Raw genomic sequence first — 18,460 nt, forward strand, 5'->3', positions numbered from 1 at the left:
AAAAAAACAATAAACCCTTTTTATAATATTCATAGATTTCCCTTGTTTTTTGAGAAAATAATTATCCTTTGCATGATTCATCAGAGATGATGGAAAAGGGAGACTGGGGACTGGAGTTGCTCATAGTAGGGCTCAAGAGGAATGACTCCTACATCCTCCTGTAGGTGTTGGCAGCTCTAGAGCACGCTACTGAACCTGCTGGCAAATGAGACACTGAGGAAATGGGGCTGGGTGGGAGACATGAGGCATTGTGTGCATCCTCAGTGCTGCAGGCTTTGTTCGGCCTGGAAGATTCTCCCTGCATAGGAACTCCTCCCTCTGGTGTGAACTGGGATGGAAAATTTCCTTGTTTATGAAGCAGCAGTGTGTTCTGGGACAGGGAGCAGCTTGCTGGATGAGTACAAGCTGTTCCTGTAGCTGGGTTTGTTCTTTGTTGAAAAAGATCAAGTGTTTTGTTATGTTGTAGCCCGCTAGAGCTTTGGCTGGGGCCTGTTGTGGTGGCATCACGACCATCAGGGAAGGATCTCCAATGGCCATTTGAATTGGAGCATCTTTTAACACCTGTTATTTCCCCTGGTGTTCTGTAGCTGAGGTACCATGGCCTCGACACTGGGAAAGCTGGGGCTAAGGAAGGCCCTAACAGATGGTGAATGAAGCAGCTGTGCTTGGTGAATTATTACCAATTCCTGCAGCATGAACTGTAATATCAGTGCTTGTGTTCAAGGCATGAGGCTGGCATTGAGCTGCCCTTAATCTGGATGCCATCCTTCTCTGATCTGTCTTGTGTCACTCTGTGCACAGTGAAGTGCGGATTTCTTTTACTCCTGCCAAACTTTGTCATCAATGCCATCAGCAGTGCTCTGTCCCTTGGGGGAAGATGCTAAACAGAAGCCTGAGCACTGACCCATGCCCCTCTACAGCTTAAAAATGAAGTGCCTTTCCTCAGTGCCTGCTGTAAGACAGTCATCAGTGATGGCCCAAGGAGTGAAAAGAGACACATACTAACTACGCTATCAAGCCACCAATTTCTTTTTTTAATGGAGACACAGTGTTGATCACAATTTATTGTAAAGTCATGAAATGCCAGCAACAGCGCAGACTGATCAGCAGGTCAGGCTGGGCAGAACCCTTGATTGTAGCCACGGCTGTTGGCTATGGGCAGCAGCACTGAGTTACACAAGGAGAAGACAGTTTGTCTTCTACCTGCCCGACAGCAGCACTGCAGGAGGCAGAGGATGGACAGCCACTGCACTGTGGTACGAACCATGCAAGAGTAACAAATGTGAGAGTAGGTGTGTAATAAATACTTGATGACATTAGAGAGGAATGGGGGAAAAGAGGCTTGTTTAAAAAAAAAAAATTATCTTCTGCAAGACATTAAAGCTATTTTAAGTATTGTCACTACCACCGTGGGCAGCCCAGTCTCGTAGTGACTAATTGGTACATGGATCAGTTTTTAAACAACGTCCCTCTTCAAACGAAAAGGTCTGAACAAATTATGTATCCACCTGCTAAAGCTCTGGGGTTAAAGAAGTGATCAGTAATCAACATTTATTTCACACCTAGGCAGAATGATCAGAACCGGAGGCTACTGTTCAGCTTCGTCTTCAATTACTTCAATTCTGCGTGGCCCGTAGAGTAGAACGTAGGCTATATGCCAGTCTCCTCCCCCAGATAACCTCAGAATGTCTTCAGGTGTAACAATGCTGACTTTGTCATCATCAAACTTAATCCACTCATCTGTAAGAAAAACACAGAGATTGCTTGTAACAGAAGGGCAGCACCAGGAAGAGAGCTGACAGTCCATCAGCTCCCTCCTTTCCCAGCGCCATTTTACTTTCTTTTCACCTTGTTTCCTTTTAACCCAGGACACGTAATGCCCAGAGGAACTTGATCTGCCCTGATGCGTTAGTACTGCCTGCAGGTCGTAATAGCCACAGTTATTAGAACCAATATCTGAAAGGAAGAAAAAAAAAAATTGCTTAAGCTTTTCTTAAAGGACCAATCTTATTATTTTTAAGAACAAAGACAAGTTCACCACACTGAAGCACTGTAGCTGTGTAAAACCTTCGTTGCAGCACAGTTCTAAATGAGTAAAGCAGCAGCTTTCAGCCAGGCCATAGGCTATGTTGTGACCTCACTGTGCAGATGGATGAGGTGCACACACAGCAAAGCCTGCATCATCCAGCAGGTGGTAGGTGGTCAGCAAACACGGTACTGTGGGACAGGTTCAGCCAACACTTCCTTCAACATCAGCTGCTCTCTGCACTCAGGGTGAGTTTTGAAAGTCCTCTTCCCAGTTTTTGCTTCAGTTCCACCTTTCCCCCCCCACTGATAGGGGAACACACAAATGAGTGCACGTTCCATGCAAACGTATGCAAAATCTGCAAATGCAGATATTTTTCATATATTAATTTGTCAGACATATGACAATTAGGTTTTAACTTGCCTAAACTTTCAATTCCTTATATTTCCATCTCTTTCTGAAGGTGAATATCCAAATGCATTGAAAGGAGGGTTCTCAAGTATTCCTTCTGTCTGATCCACTTAAGCATGAGTAAATAGAAAATAACTTCAAACCAGATACATTTCCCCACACTCACCATCAGGAAAAGAAAAGGGCTCATATTTAACTTCTTTCTGTGCACCATCACTTTTATTCAACTGGAAAACAGAACGAGCTGAATTAATGAGGACACATCTTGAAAAAGCTTTGGCACAATCTCACCAAAGACCAACTGTGCATTTGATTAAATGTGTGTCTACAACTAAAGTTTTTTTATTCCAATCTGAAACAGATTCTACTGCAATTACTTCTAGCTGGACCTCCAAAAACCTCATCTAGGTAGCACCAGTTTCCAAAGCAACCTGCTGCAGGGAACTGCTTTAGCAGAGGGTTAGACTTGAAGACTCCCAGAGGTCTCTTCCAACCGCTACAATTCTGTGGAACCATCGTAGCACACACTGCCCTGACCATGGCTACCAAAGGCACTCTGCAACTGAAGGTTCCATTCCTTGCCAGGGACTTGCTGGCAGAAGAAGTGGTTATGAGAAAATCCCAGGCAGACCAAGTGCCAACACACAGTGCTTTAGAACAGCTCTTTTCACTCCTGAATGTGTAAAAAGGGGTGCAAGCCTTATTCACATATTTACATGGAACTGCCAAGAATTACAATGGGAAAAGACAAGCAGAACACACTACAGTTTTAGTTCACTTTTTTTCCTTCATCAAAGGAAAACAAAAAAAGGAAGTCAGTTTTAGAATATGTAAGACAGGATAGGAAATGAAACTTTACTAAGCATTCAGAGCACAGCCTTTTAGCTCACTGCTAAGTATGTTCTAAACACGACTCACGAGACGAGCAGAACGTCCCGTACAGCTCTCTGCAGGCACTAGGAAGGGGGCAGGCAGCAGCTGTACAGCTCTGCGCCCTGCTTCTGATCTCCAAAAAAAGCACGTTAAAAGGAGAAGCAATTCAACTCACTGCTTCCAGCAGAACACTTGGAACACTGACTGCAAACAACTGATTCGTCGATTTGCTCAGTGAACATCAACAACAGTGACAAGGTGCTATGCTCAAGTATTTGAACACGTGAAACTGAAGACCTTTCTATACCAGCAGTAACTTGGAGCAATTTACTAACATGCAACTCTGACGGGAACACAAAGGGCTTGTGGGGAGATCCTTCAGTGAATACAAGCAAAGAATCTCATTAGATTAGGAGACTCTAGAATAAGCACGTAATGCTGCAGCCCATAGTATCAATAATCAAAATTTGTTTGAAAGTATTTCAGGTGTACGCTGCATTAATCAAACTGTCCATGAAACTGCCACAAAACTCACATTCTTTGGCTGTTGATTTACTTTTTTGTCTTCAAGATCTTTGAATTTTGATCGGTAGGAAACCATTTTTTCCTGAAGATCTGGCGTACACAGCTCATACACATCCAGCATAAGAGGAAATTTCACATCCTAGGAAGTAAACAGCATAAGGAAAACAGCATAAGGAAAATATGCACAATTTCGTACTCTACATGGAAGCATTCTCCCTAAGTCACCAAATCCAACTAAATGAGACTCGATGTATTATGATAACTTCATCTGCTGAAGTGCATACAGCAATGTATATAATATCGTCCCTTACTTCCCCCCTCCAGCCTATTTTGGTAGCACAGTTTGCCATGCAGCACCATTGGGTCCTTCACTACAAGAAAGACATTGAGGGCCTGCAGTGTGTTCAGAGAAGAGCAGCAAAGCTGTGCAACAGACCCTCACAAGTCTTACAGGGAACAGTTGAGGGAGCTGGGATTGTTTAAGTCTGGGGAAGAGGTGGCTCAGGGGAGACCTTATTGCTCTCTACAACTCCCTGAAGGGAGGTTGTGGCGCGGTGCGGGCTTGGTCTCTTCTCCTAGGTAACACTGACAGGAGAAGAGGAAATGGCCTCCAGTTGTGCCAGGGGTGGTTCAGGCTGGATATCAGGAGTAATTTCTTCTCAGAAAGAGTGGTGATGCAGTGGCACAGGCTGCCCAGGGAGGTGGTGCAGTCACTGTCCCTGGAGGCATTCCAGAACTGTGTGGATGTGGCACTGAGGGATGTGGTCAATGGGTATGGTGGGGATGGGCTGATATTTAGACTAGATGATCTTAATGGTCTTCCCAACTTTAATGATTCTGGTATTCTGTGGTAACAGGGAACAAAGCTGCTTCATACTCAAGCAATGAAATTCTACTATTAATATTTTTAAAAAGTAAATTTAAAGAAAACAATTTAGTAAATGACCTGCAAGCATTATTCATCTACCCATAATGAAAAGCATAAAGAAGAACTAAGCTTTAATATACAGAAAGCTTACCTTAAGAACTTTGGCATTCACAGACTCTTTCTCTTTGTAAAAAAATCTAACCATCTGAATGGTCAGGTACGCTGGCAAGCGACTAATTTTAGACTAAAAAAGAAGTTTAGAAGATGCTATTAATTCAGGTATATCCACAGATCATTTATACCTTAAACACCTTCATCCTAACTTACAGGGTATTGCAGGAACGTTTTTGTACATAGAGGAATAAAAGGCCTCCCCTCTTGCAGTTCTATATAGCACCGTACTCAAAGAAATAATCTACAACTGAACTTAAATTTCTCAGTAGTGGATATTGAGGTGCTTTATAAACATGAATCGCATGCAGCAATAAGTTTGTGTTTTAGGATAGAAAACTGGCAGCAGTTAAAGAAAAAAAAAATACAGAAAGAGCAACAGAAACACCACTCACAGATTTGATATAGAGTGCATTTCTCTGCAAAGTCGGAGAGAGTTTGGTGATTTCCTCTTGAAGACGCTGTTCAAAAAAGCACAACAGACACATCCATCATAAAGCACTGAGCTTCAAGCACAGCATGGATAAACAAACTGAACATTCTTCTTGATCCATTCCACTGCTGTTGGCCATTAAGTCATAAGGCATTTTGAAATCTCTTGGCACAACCACCACGGCCATCCATTTGTCCAGCTCCACATCCACCATTCATGAGACCTCACAAGGCTCTGTTTCTCTCTGCAGAATGTATTACTCTACAAGAAAACCGCAGTTTAGAACTGAAGAATCTGGGTTTGGTTACGAATGTGCTGTGCCGTGTCATGCCTGGAACACAAATTTCGAGTTTCCTGTGGCACAAATATTTGCACGTTTCTCAGCTGTTGGTCTGAAGTGGGCAGAGTTGTGTATAAGGAGATGGGCGGCAAAGATCCACTTCTGGGGACCTTTCCCAAGTCAGGGAAGAAGTGACCTGGCTGTTAGCACTGGGACTCTTTGCTGCCACAGGCAATCCAGCATCAGAATTTTAGCTGACCTTTTTTGGCCTGAAAGCGAGGTTTCTTTCTTTTTTTTTTTTAATTTTTCATACTCTGTGAGCATTAAACTATTTTATCTTATTTTTCCTTCCAAATTCTGCAAAAAGGTAAAGCAGATATAGAGACTGTTTGAGAACCATACAATCTGATCTAATCCTGCACAAACCAAATCACTGCTTTCACTCCTAGTCTTACAGAAACGCTCTGTAAAAGCAGTGAGCACAATGTTTGCACATTCAAGGGATTAAGATTCATTTTTCCCTTACCTGCTGCTTTCCCTTCAAACACAGCAATCAAAATAGCAGCCTAACTAAGAACTGACTTTTGGAGAACTATTTACAGCTTGCTTTATTTTAAAATCATTTGGATGCAGTGCTCAGGGATATGATTTAGGGGTGGGCTGTTAAAATTAGGGTAGTATGGTTAGGTCGTGGTTGGACTCAATGACCTTTGAGGTTTTTCCAGCCTGAGCAACTCTATGATTCTATGATTCTATTCAGTCTGTAATGCAAGACAGATGAAAAATATCTCCTGTTAAAACTACGTGTTGGTTTGCATATGGATACCTGTTTGAGGAAGACCACAGCAAGGGTTAAAAAAAAAAAACAAAAAAACAAACAGCTCTGCTGAAGTCTGCTTCATATTAACACATAATTCATTTTCATTTCCATCTACAACACGCCCCCAAAAAAATCTTGGAACTTACTGAAGTTTGGACAGCAGAATTCCAAGTCAACGGTAAATTAAAAAAATAAATAAATAAAAACAAAACCACCACCACAAAACCCAAATCATTTGGAATTTCAATTAAAGAAAAATTGTAATGACTTACCAGTTTTAGTCCTGTAAACAGATATTTCACTTCTTGATTAATAAAGCAGCTGAGCTGAAGCTGATTCTCCTTTCCTTTAGTTACCTCTTCTTCTTCAGCTTCTGTACATTTCATGCTTCATAAAATTAAGGAAAACCGTTGTGCACCAAGGAGCTGAACTAGTGAAGGAGCTGCACTAGGGAAAACTGCCCTCCTTGTTGAAATGAAGTTTATTTCTTCATTACTTTCCACACATTCTTCTAATCAATCCATTCAAGTTGTTGTGATGTTATTTTTTTAATCCACTTTCTTCTAACAAGATACTTTTCTGACTGCTTGGAATGTACTCATTCTACAAATGCTGCCATAGTAACACTCAGGAGGCTTGCAACCCAGCTTTCCTAACAGGTCTCCTTCTCCTATTGTTGGCCTATCCAGCATTCCTCTTAACTACCCATTCTGCTTCTCTCAAATAGTTGAGGAATAAAAGACATCACAGCGTAAGGAGAAAGATGTATGACTCAAAATATGAGGTCTACTCTTCAACTTCTTTACTCCTTCCAATACTTGAAGGGAGTGTATACACAGGAGGAGGAATGGTTGTTTACAAGAATGGATAGCAATAAGACAAAGGGCAATGGTTTAAAACTGACACAAGGGAGGTTTAGGTTGGATATTAGGAGGAAGTTTTTCAACAGAGGGTGATGACACACTGGAACAGGTTGCCCAAGGAGGCTGTGGATGCCCCATCCCTGGAGGCATTCAAGGCCAGGCTGGATGTGGCTCTGGGCAGCCTGGTCTGCTGGTTGGTGACCCTGCACATAGCAGGGGGTTGAAACGAGGTGATCATTGTGGTCCTTTTCAACCCACGCCATTCTATGATTCTTCATTACTACCAAGCTATGAGATACAACACCTCGGCTTACGGGATTCTTCCTCATTTCAAAAGAGCAAAGCCCACAATAGAAACCTTTCAGGCAAGGTCAGTTTGATGATTTTGTGATGGAAAAAAGGAAAGAGCAATTGCTTGGCAGGTCACATAACCCCCACCTGGTCATCTCCTTTTTGTTTTCACTGTAAAAAAGCTACTAGAAAGCTGGGAGCTGAATACATTTCTTACATATTGTTCGATAAGTATCTAATTTATTTCTTGAGAAATCCATCTCATCATTCGTCCACATTTAGTACACCAAGATTATCTGCAACGCTCAGGGGGAAAAAAAGGCTATTTTAGGAAGGTAACTACTTTTACTTGGATAAAACATCTCAGAAGCCTCACAGCAGATAACTGGAAGTCTTTTCTGGAAAGGAAATCTGGTATTTAAATTCAGTGGGGTTTTTTTCCTGCAAATTTCCATTATTTTCCTTCATCTCCTTCTCACAGTATATGCAAACTTCACTTTAATTGCTGAGTACTCCTGCAATACATCATTCCCTTTATTCCCCAACAAGTCTCTATTTTCCATGCTTCTTTAGATGATGCTTTTCATCCTCCCTGCACTCAATTAAAGAAGCACAAAATCATTAACACCCCACATGCCTTGCCTTAGTCTATAGGATACGCAGTTTCAAATTCAATGCTGAAGAACTGATCAATTAAACTCTTCTTTTTAGAAGCTGTTGCTGTAGTTCCAGAGTCTGTCTGTAAAACAAATCCTCTCATGACATAACTTTAAATAGCATGTAAAAACAGTCTACTTAATAACCCCATTTATTTCAATTCCTTGAAGCCTGTTCCTTCACCTTTCTTCAGATGCATTTTTCCTAGCCCATCCCCGTATGCAGTGTAAAACTTTTTAGAAGAAATGCATTTATAGCACCACTGCTGTTAAGGCCATCTCAAGGCATATCAGCAAGCAAGATTTCAATCAAAATGTGCCACATCACAAGTTAAATCTGTCTTTAAATTTTAGAGTAGTCTATCAATTTTTTTTTACCGCCAAGGTTCTCCAGAAAACCATTTGCAGAGGAAGAAAAGAGTCACTTTCTTCCCAAGATTTTATCATATAAATTATTTCTTATCAGGTTGTTAGTTCTCTTCTGTTTAGAACAGCAATTGTTTACCTAAGAAGACTGTTGTTGGTTTGTTTTTTTTCAGACACAAAGATGTTCTTTCATCAGTTTTTGGTTCTTGTATGCTAGATTCATAGGCTACCGTGGCCAACTGCCAAATACTCACATCCACCCTGGTCCAAAACACTCCCTAAAAGATCCAAATGAAAAGTACTCCAAAAAATACACTACAGCACAGCTTGCAAAATAGACAGCACTACCCTGATCAGTCACCAGAAAGCAATTTCACTTACTGGACTACAGACACGTGTTAAAGAACTCAGTGAACAGATGATTTTAAAAATTATGTGAAGTTTAAGTACAATATTATAAATTCTAACTCCAGTCAGAGTGAGACCACAATTACCTCCATCACTGTATCACCCTCTATGCCTTCCAGCTTCTGCTGTAATACCCTCATCATCTGCACCCAGCACTCATTAGCATCCTAGGACAGGAACAGAACATGAAATAGGACTAACAGCAGAATGATTTAAAGAACAGCATTACAATCATCCATCCTCACATTGTAAAACCAAATGTAACAATTCTCTAACAATTTATCTCCGTATCCTTTCAATAGGAAATAGGACTTGAAATTACATTTCACTTTTCTACACAATGGAAAAGACAGAATGTACTGGGTTACATTATTTTCACAGAAGAAGGAAAACATTTATGCATTGTGTTAAGACTTTCAAGATAATACAGAACTTTCAAGGAGTGAGTTAATAATCACTCTTTACCTGTTGGAGGTATTGTCCTTGATCACCTTTCTCTGCAAACTGTGGGAAGGCCATATGTAAAAACTGCAGGAGAATGATAGGTGGGATACTGGAGGAAGTTTTATCCATGGAATCAAACAAGTCTCTAAGAGCTTGAAAAAAAAGTGAACGTTTTGAGAAGTGGAAAAACATTTATAACATATCAGGAGGTTTAAAAAGAATAGTAAAACGACAGCAATATTTAAAGACTGATCAGTTAACAGTGCCCAACTTGGCCTTTCCCAAACAGGGCCAAATTGTCCAGGTGGCACAACAGGTGCACCTAAAATCTCATTTGTCAACGTGACTTTGCAAAGGTACAGATGACAACTCAGAGTTTGACGCATCGTGTTTTGACTCTCCTGGCTGCTAAAAGAAGAAAAGAAGAACACTCTTGAGTAGTTCGGATTGCATTTAAGACACATCTAAGGAACAATGTTTCCACAGTGAGACAACACCTAGAGAGACCAGAAGGCATTCACAATCTATGCTCCAAAGCAGCTCAAGTTCCACCAACTACTTGGAAAGAAAAAATAAATCTTTTTTTTCCAGCTAAAATATCTAGAAAGCACTCATGCTTGATTTAATACCCATGAAAAGAAGTACGTGGATACATGTGTGCAGACAGTCCAGCGACTATGTGCAATTCAGTGACTGATATGATTGCATGACAATACGTATGGCTTTCTTTTTGGCTCTGGACACGCTCTCATGAACGCCTTAACAAACCATGTTATAGCAGTTCACATTGACAAATCACTTCAGAGACATCTGTTAACCCTCACAACCATCCCATGAAGTAGGCAATGGTCTCACAGTCACTAACTCACAAGCGGAGACACTACTGAATAGAATTTTGAACTGGTGAATATAGGCAAGATTATATGGAACCAAGGTCAATTTTTGCCCCTCTTTAAAGAATGTGTTCACTGATGTTGGAGAGAGGATCAACTGAGATGACACAGTAATTTAAAAAATGCCCTACGTGTCATGCAGGAGTTCTTGACCAACTGAGCACCAGACAGTTAACTAAGAAATAACTCAGATCTTTAACCATTACGACTCCTAAAAAGCAGAGCTGTCACCTTAAAAAGAAAATAAGGGACACAAAGTAAAGGCAGCGGAAAGGGGAGGGGCAGGCATGGTTGTATAGAGTAACCATTGAACTTACCACCCCACAATTCGATCAGCAGGCATACCCACAAACTTGACCTTTCCTTCCTTATATTGTTTTGTTTTCCTTAAATGGACTGGTAGAAATCCCAGTGTCCTGGCCCAGCATCATAGTGGGGCAATGAAATAGAGTAAAAAAAGAAAGAGTGGACAAGTAGTACCCTTGTTCAAGTCTAAGGGGTCTAACTAGAATTCTAGTTAGAGCTTGGAGATAAGGGGCCACGGTGAGCTCCCAAACTGTGAGCACCCAGATCAACATGACAAAGAGTAATTTCCTTTTTAAGACATTACTTTATGTCAGTAGGGTTCTTCAGAGTAAAGGCTAAGACCAGCAGCCACTAAGGCCATTAAGACCACTAAGCATCAGCTACCACCCAAACAGTAAAGCTCAGACAATAAAGCATTTAAAAAATAATAAATAAAATACATATGCTATGGGTGCTGCGTTAGCCTGCCATCAAGTGAATCCAAGAACTGCTCATGAAAATATTCCTATGCAAAATGATCCAAACAGCAGATGGATGGAGTCTGCCTTAGAGAGCTCCAATCTATTTGCCTACGTGCAACACAGTATGACATGAACACTTGTTATCTAAGCCTAGCTAACACTGAGTATATTTTTCCTAGTGTGCGGCTACGTAACATGCAGTGATGTATGCTTTGCAGCTTTTAAAGACATTAACCAAGCAAAATGAGTTCTCCAATGCTAGCAGATCGGAAATTCCTAAGGTGTATGCACTAAAGAAATACACGCTGAGCTCTAACTGCAATTTTCACCTCCATTTAACAGGAAATCACACTCTAGCCTAAAAGCCTGTGTTTTCTCTAAACACCAACCTGCAGTAATATACTGAGCAGAGGCCATTTCTCCTGAAGCTCTTAAGGCACCACCATACCTAAAAGAGAAGAATTTGTATGGTTTACACTCAAATCATGAAGAGCACTCAAGTTGGCAACTAAATTTAAAGAAAGGTATCAAAAAAAGTCAATCATTAAAACCAAAGTAACTGAAGAAAAGACTCATATCAAAGTCTTGGTTATTCTGCGAGCACATGGAAGCACAGAAAAACTGGCAACCTTGAGAACACACAAATGCTGCCTCCCTAATTCATTTTCCTCAAAGATGCAATCCTGTTTTAAAGAAACCAAGAAAATATTTGAGTAGAAGCTACCCTATTTCTGAAACGTATGCCACAGCTGCTTTAGATGCATGGAAAAAAAACACATTCACGGACAGGAGATAAAATGACAGAGTCATTCCTACCTTCATAGCAGAAGAAAAACAGAGATGCATTTTGGAGCAGACAGAAGCATTTCCCACACTGGAAATGTGGGGGAGCCCACCCACATTATGAGAACTTAGCACTCCCCTTTGAAAGATTTCTTAATTTTACCACCTGCATGGAGAACATAGGCCTTCCTCAAAGAACATAAACCTTCGAGCCAAAGGAAGGCCTCATGCATTCTTATGCAATCTCAGATCGGACTTCAAGTGATGAACAGGAGACCTGCCTCCTGTCACTCCTCAAAAATGGGAGGGAATACCCTTGCAGAGATCAACTGAACTGCTGAAACAAAGCCATACAGTAAAGTTTCCCCATTCAAGACCATCCACCTCTCTCCCACTGCCATATACCCTCCCACGCCATCACCAAGCAGAGGAGGCCAAGCAGAGGCCAGCTCTCCAGTGGAAAACCCCATGCTAACGGTTCTTTCACAGTAATTCATCTGGAGGACAAATTCAGGCTCATGTTGCCACACACTCTTCTATTCCTCTGATCTTTACAATATTCAAGAAGTTTCTACTAGATTCCTCACAAAAAGAAGTTTGGTCATTTCAATATTTTAATCCAGAATCACAGATATTCTACAATCAGAACTAATGAAACAGATTCTGATGGACATGGCTTCCATTCCCTACCCATCGCTGAAACTCCAATTCCTTTCTGTAACACCCATGGCTTTCCCAAAAAACCCTGCTGTTTTATCTCCAAGTACCAAAAGATGAATAATAACTTCACAATCTCACAGTTGAAAGCATATTATGCTATAAAGCCATCAAATTTTAAAAAAAAGACATTCTTCAGAGGAAGAAGAGTCACATACAATTCTTTCATACAAATAACACAAAGAAGGTTCAGAGTTCAGCAGGCCTGCTGAAGCATTCTAAACAAGCCTTCCTTTTAGTTAAGCAAAACTCATTCTCTCCATTAAAAGCTATTTCCAACAAATACTTGGTTTAAATCTTTTTTAAAAGTTTAGACTAGCAAAGCCATAGTACAGACTTTAATTAATCATCCTATTAATCCTTACCAGATTTAAAGAGCGTTGCAGTAATCCATAGTATTAAAAGACTGTTCCACAAAATGCATGCTATTTCATAAGCTAAAGAAAACATTCTAGTCATGTATTTTTATACTGAGTCCTACCTTTTAAGGGCCTCTTTCACTTCTGGCACTGAGCGGATACACTGAACCGTAGCATTCATGTAGCAAGTGTTGCCAAGGTTTGTCAATCCACATGGTAACTCCATCTACCAAAAAATGCACAAGGGTGCTTGACTAGAGAGCCGTGGAAGCCTTTCTTTCAGAAAGGCTGCAATTGCACATAAACTTGCAAGAAAAGGAACCATCAGAGAAGAGTAAAACCTAGAATGTTCCATCAGACTACTTGGTTGAGTTTTCCAGAGCCATTTTCTGACTGTACGAGTCTATTTCACAATTCATTGCTTTCAGAGGACATCCAAGAACACTTTGCGTCTTTTTTGCTCTGCACGTTTAATTTATCGAGCATATTCTTCAAGCAGGCAGTCAGTTAGAAAGTTCAATTATGATTCAATCCAAGTTTTGACCTTAAAATTCTATTTCCGTGAAATTTCCACATGAGTTCACTTGTAAGTAACACTGGGGTTTTAATTACAAACAGTTTTCAGCACAGTTCTGAACAGGATAAAGCTCACAGCCAGAGACAAAAGCATTACTTAAATTCTTCTCGGGAATTCTGTGACAGACCGTCCATCTGCTCTTTTTACACAACTGCTGGCAAATGTGAAGGCCAAGTAATAATTGCACTAACCAGTTTTAGTAACCACCATAAATCACAACAAAACAGCTCTTTTTTGGTTTCACTGTTTTGCAGATATCCTGCATATTTGAGTAGCTGTCAGGGGAAAGCATACAGCTTAATGATTCCGTTATTCCCAGGAAAACATATAATCCAATCCCAATCCAATAATGTCAAACCTACTTTAATTTTAGAAAGACAAGCTTACGTAACAATGCTTTTAACGAGAACAAACAAGAACACAAACCACCTCTGGTTTCCCTTCAGAAATATGAAGGCATATCATGTCCCTGTGCTCAGGGCAGTGATTTAGCAGAGTGTTGTTAGTTAGGGTAGTATGGCTAGGTTGGACTCGACGATCTCTAAGGTCTTTTCCAACCTGAGCAATTCTATGATTCTATTCTATGAAGGCAGGAAAGACCTTTGCACATCTCTTACTCAGGTACAGCTCAGGACAGCAGTACAAGGGTAGTACAAAACATTTCTAAGAGCACCAGCAATGCTCTTTTTAGTACATTTACTCAACTGCCTGCTTAAAGACAGCATTAGAGATTGGACTTTTAAAGTACATCCCATACTTTAACTTGGTCATCCATATAAATTTCACGTTTGAGATGATATAAATGCTAAACAGAAGAACCACAGATTCAAAACACACCTTTAAGCAACTTAAAAACTAGTACTTGAGCTTTTAAGCACTTGCTGCTATTCAAAAGTTTACAAAGGAATTGAAGCTGGTAACATGCTTACAGCAGAAGCCAGCTGCTCCTCTGTCATGTCCTCCACAAAGACGGGCCGAGCAATGGGCTCTTCCGGGAGCGCATCTGCAGAGCCCATCATTAATAAGGTCATTCCCTTGGAACACAATAAAAACAGCAATGAATGTTTAAGCTCAGTTATTTCCTTAAAAGCAACAGAACGTGAAGCCCTTAACATACTAAAGGTATTTCCCCAGACATAAGATAGATCTTTCTCTTACAGAAAAGAGTTACAGAACTCACTTCTTGCCAGTAGCTGACAGCTTGAGATTCCAATCAAAACTGCATTTAACAATCACAGAGTAACCTAAGTGTGAAGTGTTCAAAAAAGCTCCCTTCCTGATAAACACTGGGGATTATGCATCTTGAAGACCCCAGTGAAAATATTCCCCTTCCCCTTAATTTTCAGAAAGAACCTTGGAACCAAGGATAACCGAGCAGCTGACTTCCAATAGGAGAACAGTTGCAACACTTGAGATTCTCAATCAAAAAAAGCCCAGGAGACCTCACAATCAGAATTCTCAAAACAAAAAATGATCCTCCCTTTCAGCCAAGAATCAGGGGAAACACGTCAGACAGATGCTGGCCAAAATTGGGACTACAGCACTGAGTACAGAAATTTTTCTCCACCTGAAAAGCAAGCAGGACAGGAAGTAACACCCTTTGGCCTGGCACGTTCCAAGGATGTTAAACTCATCAAAAAGTCAGCTTAGGCAGGAGGACAAATTCAGGGGATAAAAAAGAAATCATATTACCATGCCTCCGGGACTGCTACAAGGAAAAGGAATTTGTCAGTGTTCAACAGGAAAACATCTATACCGGGTAAGGTCTATTAAAAGGGAAAAAATGGCTATCTGAAGGCTACAAATAAGAACACCTTAAGGAAAAGGATGGGCTGAAGTGCAAGAAACTGCTCTGAAAGCATAAATAAATCATGACTAAATGATAAAGGCAGCTGTAAGCATGAGAGTACGCAGAAAAGGAGGAGACTGGTGATATACTGGACTTTTTGCTGAGCAATTCTGCTACTGTAGCTGCAACATATTGCTACAGGCTCTAACAGGTGCTCAGGAACTAATGACAAGGGTAAGAATCACACTAACTGACTCAACCTGCTCAACAGAGAGATGTTACAAGATACCTACAGAAATGAAAACGATTGAAAACACACACAAAAAAATGCCTGTTTCGGCATTATGCAGGTAAGAAATACAAAATGTTTACTTCTCATTTCCTCACTGAGCAAATTCAAAAGTGCCAATAAGCACAACCCAGGGCTTTGCTTTGACAACAGCCATCTAGTACAGGAGAACAAATTTCAGAATGCTGATGAGAAAGGCAGCAGGCAGAGTGGCTACTTCAGCATCCCCAGCACAAGGAGCAGCCAGGGAGGAGCCACTAAGAGCGCTCGGGTGCAACAAGTCTACAACTATTTTCCACCAAGGCCTGGTTTTAAAAAAGGAACTACCCACTCAGACAGAGCTCACAAAAGCTTTATGTTCTTCTTTAAAGGCCAAAATGGATAAATATATAAATCTCGAGGCAGTAAAACGTAGGTATTGCTTAGAACTTACATTTTTTATTTTTATGTTCCCCCAGTCATCATCCTGTATGTGAAGTGAAATAAAAGAGAGGTTATTTACTTTCCACCAAAAGACAAGCGAGCAGACTCATTAATATTTATCACATATTTCTAAATATACAACTGTATTTCATCCAAAATACCCAATTAAGATGGATTTACATATCATTAGCCTTGTCTAAGAAAAATAAAAAGCAACCAAGTCACCTTCTCAATAAGGTGTTCAGATGTAAACCAATTTGCTAGGAAAGCTGTCCACGTTGCACAACATGGAGGTAACCCTCCAGCAAAGCACCAGACAAACTTTTCTTCAGCTAAAAAGCAAAAAGTTGCATCCAGACTAGGAACATTCAAAAGGAACAACTGAACAAGCACAGCAGAGTTTTGTGAAAATCAGCGAAAAAGTGATTCAAAATTGCAGTACACCTCCCAGTCATTTAGCAACAAACTTTCAGCATAAATTTCCAGCAGCAGGCAACAAATCACACAGATTGTTTCTGAGAAGTAGAGAGAGTTTAATTCTAGAGAAGCACTCAAATATGGATGTTGTTAATTATGTCACAGCATAATTAAATCAGAAATAATGCAGGAAAAAAATGTATTTCTACCTTCAGGGTTCCTCCTTTAAGCATGACTTTCTGTCGAGCAGGCTGAACTCCGGTCAGGGCAAACAGCTGAGCCTTGAAGACCATTGGAGGCTCATCCGTGTTCAGCTCCACACCATCAAATTTCTCTTTACCCCATTTCACATTAACTGCAAACAAAAGTATTTTGAAACTACATTATTTCCTAAAACGAAAAACATAATTACCAAGATGGAACCAATATTACAAGTTTTAGACTCAGAACAGTTTGACACCCTTGACATTAGAGGACACCCTTACAAAGCATAAAGGAGATCCTATTGTAGGCAACACGTGTACTGAGAACTTCTACGCACAGTAAGTGCACAGGAGAGAATCCGAAATTCTTTCGGTAAGTCTTCACAACGAAGCAGACATAAAGTGAACTCCTCCAATCTCATGGTGCTGTCCATTGCAAACAAATTTCTGTAGGAAATTGGGACATGCATTCAGGTAAGTTTTTCATTCTCCTTCAGCAGCAAACAAGTTTTAAAAGCCATAGTTTTGGCTCTAAACATTACTATCCACACTGGTGGACGCAAGGTGGTAAGCATGTGTTGACACAAGCCCCACAGAACAGCACACCTCCTGCTTCCTTTAGCACAACACTAACCTAACAGTGCCACGTTAGCAGGGGAGTTGGAGTTGATGATCCCCAAAGTCCTTTCCAACCCAACAACTCAATAATTTGGCAATCTGACCTACACTGCCGCCTTCCTTATTTTTGGCAGCACCTACCATACCTGCATGCAAACACAGCTCCTGGAGCTCTGTTCCCAGTACGGGTGCAGGCCTGGAACCAAGCAGTCACATGGTGTTTGGTCGTGCTAGTAGGAGCACGGTCACAGAATCGTAAGGGTTAGAAAGGACCTCTGGAGATAGTTCAGACCAACCCCCAGCTAAAGCAGGTTTCCCACAGCAGGGTGCATAGGAAAGCATCCAGGTGGGTCTTGAAAGCCTCCAGAGAAGGAGGCTCTGCTGCCCCTCTGGACAACCTGTTCCAGTGCTCTGCCACCATCACAGTGAAGAAGCGTGAGGGAGCTCCCTGTGCTGCAGTCTGTGCCCATTCCCTGGTTCTGTTGCTGCACACCAGTGAGTACAGCCTGTGTCACCAGCGAAACGTCCAGCACACAGACACAGGGGCATGCTACCTGCATCCTGCAAGGCTAACTTGCACAGGGCAGGGAGGCACACAACAGTGCGCTTTTAGGGAACACTTGTTTGATGGCTTCACATCAGTTGATCTCACATGTGCATAAAAGCTGAAATTGTGCCTGCAAAACACAGCAAGTAACAACAACCCATGTGCGTGCTAACCAGTTAGCAGACCCTGAGTGGAGCAGCCCTCTCCTTATGTCCCACCTGCACTTCTGCTTGAAGTAAATCTACTCCAGCATTTCTGGGTTTGTTTCATCACAAAACACGGGAAGCCACAACTTAAAATCTTCCCGAAAGGGTAAGACTGCAGATTTCGGCAACGCGTGCGACGGGCAGTAAGGACGAACGAACGGAGCGCAGGATCGCACAACACGCCGATCTGGGAGAAGCCCACAAGGAGCCCAGCTGAACGACGCCCGGGAGCCCCACCAGGCACGGGCCTTCCCCACGTGCCTCAGGACGGCCGCCCGCCGCTGCCATCAGCCGGGCGGACCGCTCCATCGCGGTACCCGGCGGCTCGGAGAGGAGCGCAGAGCTTGCTAGCTTGCTTGCTTGCTTCCGCCCGCAGCTCCCAGCCCCCCTCAGTACCACCCGGCCCGCCTCACCTGAGAAGAGCGGCATGGCGGAGG

At 41.6% G+C, this 18,460-nt stretch overlaps 1 protein-coding gene across 2 annotated transcripts; it reads right to left on the reverse strand.

Annotated features, from left to right (window-relative positions):
* Positions 1–1,013: 1,013 nt before the first annotated feature.
* USP14 (ubiquitin specific peptidase 14) lies at positions 1,014–18,454 on the reverse strand. 2 transcript variants are annotated; one of them, XM_010708813.1, is made up of 16 exons: positions 18,437–18,454; positions 16,659–16,804; positions 16,043–16,075; positions 14,461–14,565; positions 13,077–13,180; positions 11,485–11,543; positions 9,457–9,587; positions 9,078–9,158; positions 8,221–8,300; positions 6,680–6,794; positions 5,270–5,335; positions 4,855–4,947; positions 3,846–3,974; positions 2,604–2,664; positions 1,849–1,956; positions 1,014–1,740 (listed from the first exon to the last, which is right to left on the reverse strand). In XM_010708813.1, the coding sequence occupies exons 1-16, from the start codon at positions 18,450–18,452 to the stop codon at positions 1,589–1,591; spliced, it is 1,479 nt and encodes a 492-aa protein (XP_010707115.1). In that variant the 5' UTR covers positions 18,453–18,454; the 3' UTR covers positions 1,014–1,588. The 2 variants fall into 2 exon arrangements, with proteins under 2 accessions (XP_010707115.1, XP_010707116.1); XM_010708814.3 differs by lacking the exon at positions 18,437–18,454 and adding an exon at positions 16,991–17,085.
* Between the last annotated feature and the right edge of the window lie 6 nt (positions 18,455–18,460).

Source organism: Meleagris gallopavo, chromosome 3 (assembly GCF_000146605.3).
Source record: "Meleagris gallopavo isolate NT-WF06-2002-E0010 breed Aviagen turkey brand Nicholas breeding stock chromosome 3, Turkey_5.1, whole genome shotgun sequence".
NCBI classification, from domain to species: Eukaryota; Metazoa; Chordata; class Aves; order Galliformes; family Phasianidae; genus Meleagris; species Meleagris gallopavo.

Bases quoted from the DNA above. Each gene is read 5' to 3' on its own strand.
- USP14 (XM_010708813.1), bottom strand. The intron at 11,544-13,076 runs GTAGGACTCAGT...CTTCTCTTTTAG, and splicing joins GTGAAAGAGGCCCTTAAAAG to GTATGGTGGTGCCTTAAGAG. The intron at 9,588-11,484 runs GTTGGTGTTTAG...TTTTTTTTCAAG, and splicing joins TGCTCAGTATATTACTGCAG to CTCTTAGAGACTTGTTTGAT.